Source organism: Mustela putorius, unplaced genomic scaffold (assembly GCF_011764305.1).
Source record: "Mustela putorius furo isolate JIRA1106 unplaced genomic scaffold, ASM1176430v1.1 tig00000242_pilon_pilon_pilon, whole genome shotgun sequence".
Lineage (NCBI taxonomy): Eukaryota > Metazoa > Chordata > Mammalia > Carnivora > Mustelidae > Mustela > Mustela putorius.
In genome coordinates, this window is record NW_025421325.1 from 2,276,382 (window position 1) to 2,290,666 (window position 14,285).

At 33.1% G+C, this 14,285-nt stretch overlaps 1 protein-coding gene across 3 annotated transcripts in view; it reads right to left on the bottom strand.

The window, feature by feature from the left end:
* Positions 1 to 8,613: 8,613 nt before the first annotated feature.
* Positions 8,614 to 14,285, bottom strand: part of SPOCK3 (SPARC (osteonectin), cwcv and kazal like domains proteoglycan 3) — a 497,922-nt gene continuing 492,250 nt past the window's right edge. For all 3 annotated transcript variants that reach the window (XM_045078290.1, XM_045078291.1, XM_045078288.1), the window contains 2 exons: positions 12,920 to 13,057; positions 8,614 to 10,312 (listed from right to left, as the gene is read on the bottom strand). In XM_045078290.1, the coding sequence (XP_044934225.1) occupies positions 10,140 to 10,312; positions 12,920 to 13,057 (311 nt within the window). In that variant the 3' untranslated portion in view covers positions 8,614 to 10,139. The remainder of the gene's footprint in view (positions 10,313 to 12,919; positions 13,058 to 14,285) is intronic.

The window sequence follows — 14,285 nt, forward strand, 5'->3', positions numbered from 1 at the left end:
GGTTTCAGTCAGTCAGCTTGCCTGCACCAGCTGCCATGCCACTATGTGGTAATGGCAAGAAATGAGTGGGGAACGATTATTTTTTTAAAGATTTCCTTTAAGGAATTATTTGTTTTAAAGATTCTCTTTATTTATTTATTTATTTATTTATTTAAAGATTTTAAAGATTTATCTTACAGATTTTATTTTATTTTTAAAGATTTTAAAGATTAAAGATTTTATTTATTTATTTGTCATAGAGAGAGAACACAGGCAGGAGGAGCAGCAGGTAGAGGAGGAAGCATCTCCCCTTGAGCAGAGAACCCAATGTGGAGCTTGATCCCAGGACCCCGGGATCATGATCTGAACTGAAGGCAGATGCTCAACTGACAGCCACCCTGGCATCCCAGGGTGTTGATCAATTAAAAAACAAATTTTCATAATTTTATACCTCGAATTGTGTCTAGTATCACAGAATAGCCACCTGGCTAGAGATGTATGACAGACACAAAACGTGCTGTCAAAAAGTGAGTGTTTTGATGGCTAGGGCAATATTTTGGCTGAAGTTGAAAAAGAGAGTGGAAGGCTCCCTAACATGTTATATTAATCACATGACTTTGATTTTATTTATTTTAATAACAGTTGAGAACTTCCCTTTGTTGATCTTGTCTGGTCCCCAGGGACTCAGCTACTTTCTCTTTCTCTTAAAGGCATGTCCATATTCACCAAATCCCTCTCCAAGAAGACATGCTCTTTAAGGGCATGTATTCTGAACTTAGAGTTCCATTTATAGTGGCCATTCATTTGAAGATATATGCTATTGGGGCACAGATATTATAGTAAGCATGACAACCCAATAAAATTGTTCCAGATTTATTTTATCTATTAATATTAACCTTTTCCTGCCTGGGCACCAACCAATGTAAACTGGACTGGCTTGTGTTTATCTTTTTTAATGTATCATTTTCATTCCCAGAAGTGAGAAAGAGGAGTCAAAGAAATGAGAAATATGAAAGATTCACATTATAAATCTGGAAGTAGCCACATCAGTAATTATACAAGCATAAATAATGTTTTAGAAATGTCTTTTGAAAGTGATCAGTAGAGATACTATATTTTTAACTGGGTATTACTGTGATATAATACAACAGCTTAAACATTTAATTTTCACTTTGGACTTCATTTATTGTCTATTTTTTTCCCTTCAGCATGAGAATTAAAATAGAGACTGATATTTTTAAACATTGAGAGCTTTCCCTTACAGTATATCGTAGACCATGTTTTAAACAAACAGCTCTTTGAGTAGAGCCCCATCAAAGTCTAGACCTAAAAATAGCCTGCCTGAGACACTACATGGGCAGAGTAAGGTTGTTTTTGCTGATAAGACATGACAGTGTCTTTCCTGGCATTAAAGAGGCTCAGGTTCCAGCCACCTGGGGAAGAATACAACCGAGCTGCTTTATCAATTGTGTTTTTCTTTTGCAATATTCTAGATTAGATTCTGGCACAACTGCTCCATAATCAAACTAGAAAATAAGTTATTATCCAGCTAACATCAGTAGTGAATTCACTTCTTATTAGGGATAGTTATAAACACAGCTAGCAACCATTGGCAGGTGGTTGGTACCCACTCAACATTCTTTAGGGATATTTGCCAAAGTTCCCTTGACATACTACAGTTTTAATTTCTTTTGTTCGTAAAGTGGGATTAAAACATAAGCGAGAATTCCTCAAAATAGAAGAGATAGCTCTTGTGCAACTATTTTGAAATTGGATGGTGAGTGAGTGCGAGGCTTTGTTACTAGTCAAGAACTATGTATTCTCACCTGCTTAGTGGCATGAGGGATTCAAATTAAAAATGCCTGCATGTGGAATACTTTAAATGCTGAATGCTAAATCCATAAATTCCAATGGTATATAGTAATTAATGTAGGAAATGCTTAATCTTATTAATTCTCTTCTGTTCCTCCTCAATTTAAGTTTTCAGGACACAGTTTTATTTTATATAGTGGTCCTTCCAGGAAGACTCAGTCAAAATAAATAAATAAGACCGGATACACACATACACTGACATGAAAATATACATTTATTCAAATGATCACAAATTTTAGAAACTACCTGATTGATGTAGATACTCATTACTCCTGTAATTATGAGGCTGATACAAATATACAATTTAATTAATAAATCAGTATTTTTGATAGTTCACAATTCACATGACTGACTGGACCAACCCTGAAATAAAAATATGTGTTATTTTGGCAAGATATATGTACAACTTATTTTGCTGTCATTTTATTTCATAAGAAGAATGTGAGGTCCAGATTAGAATCTTCTGGGTTTTTGATGTCCTCACAAATATATCTTCTACTGAGGGGCATTCTCCCCCACCCCCATTTCTTATCTTTATTTTTTTCCAGTGGTCAAATTAGTTCAGAAAAAGTATCTGTTGTTTGCAGTGAAATGATGAGCATCTCAAACACATTATCCTAAAAGAGAAAAATGTTTAACTTTTATATGTTAAAATGTTAGATAGGAAAAACTATCTGGTTAAATTAAATTAAGAAATAGTTGACCAGTAATGTCTATATGCAGGGGAAAATGAGAACTTTCAAATTTGGGCCAAATATAAAATGATTCATGTCACAGATTCATACTCTTTTTGAAGCTATGTTAAATTGCCATATTCATACCTTCATTTTTCTATCTCTACTTTTTATTCCTCAAATGCTAGATTGTTTTTAAAGTATAAGTAATGCTGTTCACAAGTTTTGGTTTTTTAGTCTAATAAATTCAAAATCGCACATTGCTACAACCATTGCTAAGCCCTAAAACAGATGTATAGTATCTAATTGTTGCTTCTCTTTCAACTCTGAAACTTTTTTCTTTTTTTTTTTTTAAGATTTTCTTTATTTATTTGACAGACAGAGATCACTCGTAGGTAGAGAGAGAAGAGGGAGCAGGCTCCCTGCTGAGCAGAGAGCCTGATGCAGGGCTCCATCCCAGGACCCTGAGATCATGACCTGAGCTAAAGGCAGAGGCTGTAACCCACTGAGCCACCCAGGCGCTCCATCAACTCTGAAACTTCTAAATCTTACTCCAAAGGGACTAAAAGAAATAGTGAAATTTGGTTATATTCTTAGTTTCTCAACCAAATCTCAATTAAATAGACATATTTAGAGTGAAAGGTAAACTTATATTGAAAAATTTCTATAAATAACCACTCTGGGCTAGAACATCTTAAACTCTGCATAATGAATGTTTCAGAAAGATTCATCTTTAAATAGACTGTACATTTTAAGAAAGAGCATGGTGAAATAACAAAAGCAAGTTAATATTGGAATGCACTGAGGTAATGGTACCCAAATTTGTGATTTAGTTTCCATACTGATGTTCTTGGTCCTTTTCAGAGATCACCTAATTTTTCTGGACCAGAGGCTCCCAGAAGAGAAAACAAGAATAATAATCTCTGTATTCCCATCTTAAAACAAAATCTGATGGATCTAAAAACAGCAGCTAAGGTGATGGGTATTAAGGGGGATGGCACAGAGTGCACGGAGCACTGGATGTTATATGCAAACAATGAATCATGGAATACTACAGCAGAAACTAATGGTGTATTGTATGGTGACTAACATAACATAATTAAATAAATAAATAAATAAATAAAGCAGCTAATATGTTGATTTTGCTTTTCTTCTTTCTCCTCTTCTTAGTGGTGACCACTATTTAGTCCTTACTAAGTACCAAACACTGTTCTAAATGCTTCTAAAAGTGTTACATCAAGTAACCCTCCCACAAAACACTTTGAGGTGAGAATTAGTATCATAGCTATTTCACTGATGAGAAAACTGACCCACAGATGTCACATAACTTATCGAAGATCATCCAGCCAGTGAACAGTGGAACAGCAATCAAGACCTGGCAGTTAGGCTATGGTATCCATGCTTCTTACCATTCTACATACTCTTTTTTTTTTTTTTTTTTTTTTATGTAGCTAACTTTTTTGAGCTAGGTGTTTTATTAGGATTCTCACTGAAGCTCCATCAGAGTTTTATCAAGTAAATTCCAACAGTATTATTTTATAGATGAAGAAAGTGATGCAACAAAGTTAATAGCTTTTCCAGTGTCACAAAGCAACACCAGAATGAACTCAGGAATTCTGACTCTAGAAGCTGCATTTCTTATGGCGCTATATGCCATACAAATACATGTCGTTAATAAACTGCATTAATTTACCAATGTTCTGCTTTAGTTTAGAGGGATTTGAGATGTTTAAAAATATGTTATATGTTGCATAAGAATAATGCATTAATTTGTATAATTATTACAGATTGAAATGTGGAAAGTAGCATGACATGGAAAAACGACCAGTGAAAATGGGAAACATGGGCTGAAGTTAGAGCTCCATCACTGTGTAATCTCCACTGCCTGTAAAGTAGAGAACACCTGTCCTGTTAAGCACCACGCGTGACTGCAGCTCACTGACTATTGGCCAGAACTGGTCACCTGGCTCCAACTTGACTGTGAATGTACATTGGAAGAAGAGGAGAATTGCGTACAATGAGTACTAGTGATTTCTATAATACTTCACTTCTAATATAAATCTATAATACCCTTCTCCTAGCTTATTGCATGGATTTAATGTATTTAGCATTTAATGTATGGTACATGCAGTAAATGTACACAGATACTAATCAATATTACTTTTGTGGAAAATGGAAAAGTACTTAGGAAAACCAACCAGCTAAGATATTTGGGCTTGAGATTTATTTAAAAAAAAAAAAAAAAGGATGTTGTTATCCCATGAGCCTATAACAATGGCAATAATTGCATTTATTTGGTATTTACTGTGTTCCAGATACTAGGTGGTAATTGATTTTAATGTTCACAATTACCTTATAATGTAAGAACTATTTATTATCCCTATTTAGTTTATGGAGGTATTGTAAACTGAATTATTTACTTAAATGGATGTGGAAAAAGCTTTAAAAAGAGAAACTAATTTTGTCAGTATATTTTAAAAACTTCAGCACATCTATTGTTATCCAATTTTAAAGACTTAAAGAAAAAATAATATTTAATGGACAGCTACTATATGACAAACATGATGCTCCCGCTTTAAATGTGTTATTCATGTCATATTCATACCAATTTTCTTGGATTAACTATCATTAAGCCACATTTGACCTATAAGGAATGTGAGACAGATTTCAAACCCTAGTATGTGTGCGTGTGTGTGTGTGTGTGTGTGTGTGTGTGTGTGTTTATGTGCTTAAAGATTGAGAGGGTAATTCATCTTTTAAAAATATATAAAAATAAATTTCCCAAGGATATCTTTGAAAGAATTGAATATAGGTATGATGGGATATACAGGTTGATGAAAGGTTTTATTTTTTCTCACCTACAATTTTTCACTTTGTCATTTTAATTCATGTTTCATGATGTACTGATTTGTATTCATTATTCATTAAACTTTTATTGAGGCATACAGCAAATAAGGTAAAACAGGCATTAGGTAGTACAAACATGGCAAAAATTCAAATACAATTGAGGAGAGAAACTAGAGATTACTAAAAAAGACTATTCCAAATTGCTTTGCTCTAGAAGGGATGAGGTGTGTACTGTTTACAGCTAACACCCTGATGTTCTCTTTAAAGTGTTCATTGACTCAGTCATTAATAAAGGTTTCATGAAGTCAAGTTATAATTTTTGAAATATTTTTAAAACATAGAAGTTAAAAGCTGATATTATTCATATCAAAATGTGTACCAGTATGGAGAGCCTGGGTGGCTCAGTGGGTTAAGCCTCTGCCTTTGGCTCAGGTCATGATCCCAGGGTCCTAGGATCAAACCTTGCATCAGGCTTTCTGCTCAGCAGGGAGCCTGATTCCCTTCCTCTCTCTCTCTCTGCCTTCCTCTCTGTCTACTTGTGATCTCTGTCTGTCAAATAAATAAATAAAATCTTAAAAAAAAAATGTGTACCAGTATAAATGAAAATGCTTTTTCATTATATTAACCTATTAACCTCAATATGAGTTATGATGTTTTTTAAAAATACCAGTTATAATGTTAAAAAATAAACTACAGGTTGATATATAAATCATTTATTTATATATTTGTACAACTGTAGTTATTGTAGATTTTAGCATTTTCTTGTTTCATCTGAGAAATCTGGTATGATCTAATATATTTCATTCATCATGAACAAGCAAGAAAAGAAATGAATGTGAATTCATCTAGCCATTCTTTTTTAAATGAAAGAGAAAAATTTTATTGTGTGTGTGTATATCAGTGTATGCAAGTACCTTTATGTATCAGACAAAACAAGCACATTACTGAAGACAATTTGGTTTGGTTTGGTTTTCTTTCTCCATTTCTTCTTCAGTTTTTAGAGGTCTCACTAGTTGACTAAGCATAGAGCCATGAATGACCCATTACATAATAGCCACAACATCATTGTATACAAAATATATCATCAAAATATGTATTTCATCTCTTTGGTTAGGCTTATCCTAAGATATCTTAGGATGGTTTCTGGTGATATTATAAATGAAACTGATTTCCTAATTTCTCTTCCTACAGTTAAATTGTTAAGGATATATACTCCAGAAACTACAGAACACTTATGAAAGAAATTGAAGAAGACACAAAAAGATGGAAAAATATTCCATGCTCTTAGATCAGAAGAATAAATATTGTTAAAATGACTAGGCTGCCCATAGCAATTTATACTTTCAGTGCTATCCTGACCAAAATATCAAAGGCATTTTTCAAAGTGCTGGAACAAACAATCCTAAAATTCGTATGGGACTAGAAAGGACCCTGAATCACCAAGGAAGTGTTGAAAAAGCAAAGCAGAGCTGGGGACATCATGTTGCCTGATTTCAAGCTGTATTACAAAGCTGTGATCACCAAGACAGCATGGTATTGGCGCGTAAACAGACACATAGATCAATGGAACAGAATAGAGAGCCCAGATTTGGATCTTTAACTCTACGGTCAACTGAAATTTGACAAAGGAGGAAAAAATATTCAATGGGGGGGAAACAAACAAACAAACAACAACAACAACAACAACAACAAAAAATGGTCTCTTCAAAAATGGTGCTGGGAAAATTGGACAACTATATACAGAAGAATGAAACTCAACCATTCTCTTACAACATGCATAAGGATAACTCTAAGTGGATGAAAGACCTCAATGTGTGGCAGGAATTCATCAAAGTCCTAGAGGAGAACATATGCAGTAACTTCTTCAACATCAGCCACTGCAACTTCTTTTAAGACATGTCTCCAAATGCAAGGGAAACAAAAGTAGAAATGAACTTTTGGGATTTCATCAAAATAAAAAGCAAGGTGGGGGGTGAGGGGGAGAGGGAGAAGCAGGCTTCCCTCCAAGCTGGGAGCCCAATGTGGGGCTATGTTCCAGGATGATGGGATCATGACCTGAGCTAAAGGCAGATGCTTAACTGACTGAGCCACCCAGGATGCCCCACTGTTCTTGTCATTTTTAAACTGGATGTGTGCTGTCTCTAATACACAAAAGCACAAAATGTTAAGGTAATTTGATTATTTTTAGCCAAAAATCCTTCTTTAGACTTTTGATTTTATCAAAGATTTATCCTTTATCAAAGGATTTATCCTTTATCAAGGATTCTTTTGAAGATTTCAAAATATATTGTTTTTTGAACAATAGCCATAGGAAATAGCTTGTTTGATTTTTTCCAGGGCTGAATGAAATTATATTATGTTATAGGCTAGGGTTAAATGAATCACCTAACTTCCACATTAGAATATTAACTTCATAATGATTTTGTTCACCAATGAATATACAATGCATAGAATAGTGCCTAGGTTAAAGTCAGTGCTCAATATTGATATTTTTGGAATAAATAAATAATATAGTTGTATTGAATTAAAATATACAAAATGAATTAAGTGATGATCATGAGACCAATATACAACACAAATAGAATTTTATACACATATATACAAATATATATTGTACACAAACATGTACTTTATAAAAAAGTTTAATATGGTAAATATTTTCAATTTTATATTTATTGTTGAATTGGTTGCTTCTCTGGGGGCCTGAAAGATAATGTTGCTTTAAAAAATAGTTTAATTAAAAAAAAGTAAAAAGCTTAATTTTGAGGCCACTATGTTTGTTTCTTTAAATCCATTTACTAAACTTTTATTTAGAATTTGTAAGTTTTTTTTGTCCTCTTCCAACCATCCACAAGTTTCATTGTATAATTCTTATACATTTGTTAAGTACATATGGTTATTCTATCCCTCTTCAAAAATGCTGCTACTATAGAAGTCTAGCTCAATATTTTAAATATGATATCATAAAAACAGGCTTAAAAATAATAACCTCAACAACAAAAAATTATCTACTTTGCAATTCTATGACAAATGAAAAAATTAAATGAACATACAAAAATTATTTTTAACATATACAGAAAAACAATATCCAAGATGCCAAGAACTCTGATTTTGAAATTCAAAAATTCAAAAAATTTTCCTAGCTAGTTTTTGATGTATTCATTTAAAAAAATCAAAGAAAATATTAAAAACTCTTCATGTTTCTATCTATAGCCCAGAAAATCATTAAGAAACAGTTTAATTTGGTTACAAGATTCTTTATTTTGTAAACTATACATAAACGGTAAAAAAGAAAATGCATTGTACTTTAAATATTACATAAAGTCAACATTAAAATTTATTTTTTAGTGTGTATAAATCAAATGGAAATAATTCACCAATTTTACCTTCAATGGATTGTATATTGGGAGAAAAGTTGACCCACTGTTTAAATTATGATACCAATGTGTAACATTCAATAGGGTTTTCCATTTGTATTATGGGCACAAAACCATAGGTCTGATATACTTAAAAGTGATGGTTTGTCAAAATGTCTACACAATTAATTAACATGCTAACTTAAATACAGCAATTAACGTAATTTTTGTTACAGTTAAATCTTAATGCTACTCTACACAATAATCATAAACAAGTCCACATGGCAATTATGTAACAATAGAAAAAAAGAAAGAAACATATTCCATTTTCTTCATTCCAGCAGCAGTACCTTTACTGGTATTAATTTGTTAATTAGGTGTGCTTATATATTGCCTAATATCCTATATTGGTATGCATGCTAAAACCTTTCTATTTCTATTTTGCAAAGCACCATACAATACGGTCTCTAAGTTGCGACACTAGTAATAAAAATGGCATAATTCTAAGATTAAATGCAAATTTTTATCTAAAATAAGAAATAAAATAAGAATTGAGATTTTAAAATTTGACACTGAGGCAAATGACAAAACTTTTGTGAAAATGTGATTCAAATGAATCTTTCCTTTTGTCTTCCTCCTTTAAATTCTGCACCCTAAATTGCTGGTCAGAAAGATAAAGAAATCTAGAAAGGTAAAGAAACTATGCTGTTTAAGAGTATAAAAAAATCTACATGAGAATGCTATCCAAATTAAAATAAAAATTAGAAAGGATAACTAAGGTTTCAACTTTCAGAATCCATGGTTTTCTGTACTTGCCATTTTGTAAAATATCCTAGTATTTCCAGAATAATGTCATAATTGAAAGCATCACTATTAATGTAAACACGATGGAGGACTCTACACTTCTCACTGTTTTTCTTACCCTGTGGTATCCCCTCATTCACTGTAGATTTGGGAAGATGCTACTTTGGAATAGCAATTAGGGTCATGCTTATTTTTATAAAATCCTTGGGGCCTAGGCCACAAATAAGTTCCTGTAAATTCAACTTAGACTCTCAGAAAAATAATGTATACAACCTTGAGCACTGGTTGTTTTTTTATTTGTGGGAGATGTATATAGATTGTTTTTATGAAAACTTCTTGTTTTTATCAGTAGATCTTCCTCACTTTCTTTTGCCTGGCTAGACTTGATATATGTTTTCTTTTTCTCTAAGGCATATAAAAACTCAAAGTAAATGATTTTTATTTAAACATAAAGTTCTATGACATTAGCTCTAATATTTGAAATAATTATACAAAATATATGTGAGTTTTAGAATCATTTTATTTTGGGGCAAGAAGGTCATTCTCAATAGGTTATCACTTTGTAAATAATAGAAATGTAGATTTTATTGATCTCAGCTCTCATCAATCAGATGTATCCATCATGATCATCACCATCATCATCATCATCATCCCCTTCATCCTCATCATCATCTTCAATTTCATCTTCATCATTCATAATATCGTCTTCGTCATCTTCATCATCAGTCCATTCATGGAAATCTCCACTTGCAAAATCTCCAGAGATCTGAAAATCAATAGCTTTGGGGAAAAAGTAAGCATTATTATTATTATTGTTATTTGAGTAGTGGGATAATTTGTGGGGGATATGAAATTGTGATGAAAATTAAGCAAATTAGGGATGCCTGGGTGGCTGAGTCTGTTAAGCATCTTTCTTTGGCTCAGGTCATGATCCCAGAATTCTGGGATCATGTCCTGCATTGGGGGTCCTTGCTCAGTGGAGAGTCTACTTTTCCTTCTGCTTTTCCTTCTGCTTACCACTCCCCCTGCTTATGCTTGCCCTCTTTCTCCTTCTCTCTCTGACAAATACATAAAATCTTTAAAAAAAGGAAAATTAAGCAAATTAATAAAATTTTACTTTGCTTTTTAGCTTATTTAGCAAAGATAAGGAAAAATCCATTCTCTAGGGGTGCCTGGGTGGCTCAGTGGGTTAAAGCCTCTGCCTTCAGCTCAGGTCATGGTCCCAGGGTCCTGGGATCAAGCCCCACATTGGGTTCTCTGCCTGCAGGGAGCTTGCTTCCCTTCCTCTCTCTCTGCCTGCTTCTCTGCCTACCTGTGATCTCTGTCTATTAAATAAATAAATAAAATATTTTTAAAAAATCAACTCTCTATCATTTGTTGAAATTTGTGTGCTAAAAAGCAGAATAATGGTATCTGATGTGAAACATCTTCAGTTCAGTAATATTGATCTCAACTCAGTTTTTCTAGAGGTCCATGTGTAACACTGAAATTTATAAAAATAAATAAATAAATTTCTTCCACTAGTGTAGTAAGCAAAATAATTGTTCCCTAAAGATCATCATTTCCTAATTGCTGAAACTGTGAGTATAAACTTAAATGGTGTAAAGGGCTTTGTAGATGTGATTAAATTAAGGACCTTGAGATGAGGAGATTATTCTGGGTTATTCAGTGGGCTCAGGTGATCAAGTGCATCCTTAAAACCAAAGAACCTTTCCCAGATAGAGTCAGAGAGATGCAACGTTGCTAGTTTTGAAGTTGGAGGAAAGGGTCCAATGAGCCAAATGTGAACTGCCTATAGAAGGTGGAAAAGGCAAGGAAACAGATTCTCCTCTAGAGCCTCTAGAAAGTATGGAGATGATGTTTAGTTCAAGAAGACCCATGTTGGCCTTCTGACATATAAAACTGTACGGTAATACATCTGTGTGTTTTAAGTCAATAAATGTATGGAAATTTATTACAATAGCATTAGAAAACTAACATAGCTAATTCAGTACTTTAAAAAATATTTAGAACAAATCCTATTAATGTAATCCAGTGTTTATAAATTGATATCACAATATGACACTTTAAAATCCATATCTTATGTGAGGACAATGTTATTCTTATTCTTCTTCCTCATGCTTCTTCTTAATAATTTCAACATGCTAAGAAAACTCAGAAGTTATGTTCTCAAAACAGTTTCTCTGCTCACCCATTGAATTCATCTCCAATATAACTTATTACATCATAAAAACCTTTTTATGGGCATCAGTGATATTTGTTGTAATTAATAATGTGACCATCTTAAACTACATGTTATGAAGATACTTAAAAATTGCATAAAATATGGGCACCTGGGTGGCTCAGTCAGTTAAGTGTCTGCCTCTGGCTTAGTTCGCGATCCCAGGGTCCTTGGATCAAACCTGGCCTTGGGCTCTTTGCTCAGCAGGGAGTCTGCCTCTCCCTCTCCCTCTACTCTTCCACACCCTCCTTCTACTCTCTCTCTCATAAATAAAATATTTATTTTTTAATTGCATAAAGGAGACAACTAAACATTATCTAAAATACAAGACTAACCAAGTACTTTATTTTCATTTTTGGTTATGTATATTAATTAAGACACAACCCATTAATTCCTAGTACATACTTGTGTGCACGAGCATGTGAGTGTGCATGTTGTGTTTTTGTGTATGTACAACTAAATGACCTTTTAATGAAAACTACCATTGTACAAACAAAAATACTCATATGGAATTTGCATTTTGAAAAAAATATTTTGTGAAGCAAAAAAGATACTGCATTTAAGACTCTAAAATACATGTATGGGATGATCAATTTAACTCATATTATTTTTAGGTCTATATATAATATCATGTTCATAAAAAGAATTAGAATATTAATTATAATTTACCCTTCAAACATTTAAACTATATTTTTTCCATCCAAATATAAAGAAATATGCTCAGATAGCTTCAACTGATGGTCTTTTACTCTTAAAATGTTAGCTTTTCTTTTGCAAGTTTGCCTGCATACTCTCTAAGTCAATTTCTTCAGAGGTACACAGACAGAAGGGTGTCATAGGGGGACAAGGCACACACTAGGGTTAGCTGACCTGGAATAGAGTGGGACAAGAGTCCTCCTTACTTGAGAAGAAAACAGAAGGTATTTAATATCCTTTCTGTGTTTGAAGTAGTGAAAAGAAGCTTAAAATATCTGAGTTGTGCTATTCCATTTATTATTTATGCAAGTTTTTCCTATGCTAGAAGTGACTCTTTCTGTCATGCCTCCCCCCATATATTTGCTATTCTTTGCATAGCGTATGTCCTCATTAAGTGCTTGAACAAATGAACAAGAGTCTTAAGAACTTATCCAGTGCTTGAGAAATTACTAAATAACCCTTCTTCTTACCACAATCTGCAACACCATTTGTTCTGGATCCCATTACTTCATTTCCATATCTGTCAACACACCAGCACTGTCCGACACTGCCATGGCATTGTGTTGGCTTGTAGTAACCATCTTCATCACATAGGGGGATGTACTGTCCTGTGAAGCACACACACACACACATACACACACACACACAGAAATTATAAATAAATTGTGTTCCTTTTTTGATGGTCACCAATTATGCATTAATTCACTCAAGACATACACACACATGGAGTTTCCACTCCAGGTTATGAACTAATGATTCATGTTGAACAAAATAGGTAAGGTCACTGCTATCATGGAGCAGGCCATTGTTTCTTTTGTTAAGCACATTTACTATTCCTCTATCTCATTCTGCAAAGAATATTGTTCTCAGAGGCATAATACAGAATTAGAACCTAGTTAACACCATGTGTATTACATCATCCAGTCCACTCAGCATGGCATATCAAACGCTTTACCATCATCGCTGCTAAGATTTTACTTTCATTTTCCCAAATTTTCATTCATATATTCCAAGCTCTTTCCATCCACATCAGGCTGTTTTCCCCAAATTCAATACTGCTTGATCTTTGCATTTATCTTTTTCTCATCTGGAATCCATCCACCCTCCCTCCCCCTTACATTTTAAGATTTGACTTAAATATGACCAGTTATATGAAGCCTTCTTTTAAGCTAGAGGATTTCTGATATACTTCAACTGTGTGTGCATGTCTGTGTGTGTAGTTTATTATTGCTTGCTCCCACTGCTATACTGTGATATCCTCTATATTGGGAATTTTAGATTCTCTTGGTTTTGATTGTTGTATTAACAACTCTTAAAGTCAATCTAGTGGGAAAAACAGACATTTATTTTCACATCTATAATACTTAACATAGTATCTGGCACATTGCTAATGATAAACATTTAACTGATAATTTAGAAGTGAATTCACTTTCTTCAATGTTTACATCAATACAACAATGTAAGATTTAGGAGAGTAGAAAATTTTCTTGTCTTTCTTGACTTTTTTTTTTTCCTCAGTGACCAGACACACTAAAGTTATCTAGTGAAAGAAAAAAAAAAAAAAAAGGGCAGAATAAGTTGATAAAACATGAAATTCTTTCAATTCATTTAGTCTCATAAGCACATGGGATCATAATTTTTTTTTAAATTTTTTATTTTTTATAAACATATATTTTTATCCCCAGGGGTACAGGATGGGATCATAATTTTATCTCTTTAAAAAATGCCAAAATTCTGATATATAAGTAATTTAATTTTAAAATTGTAAATCTTTTGAAAGATTTGGTTTTTCAATGAAGTAGACATTAATGAGCACTAAATATGTTTTTATTTGTT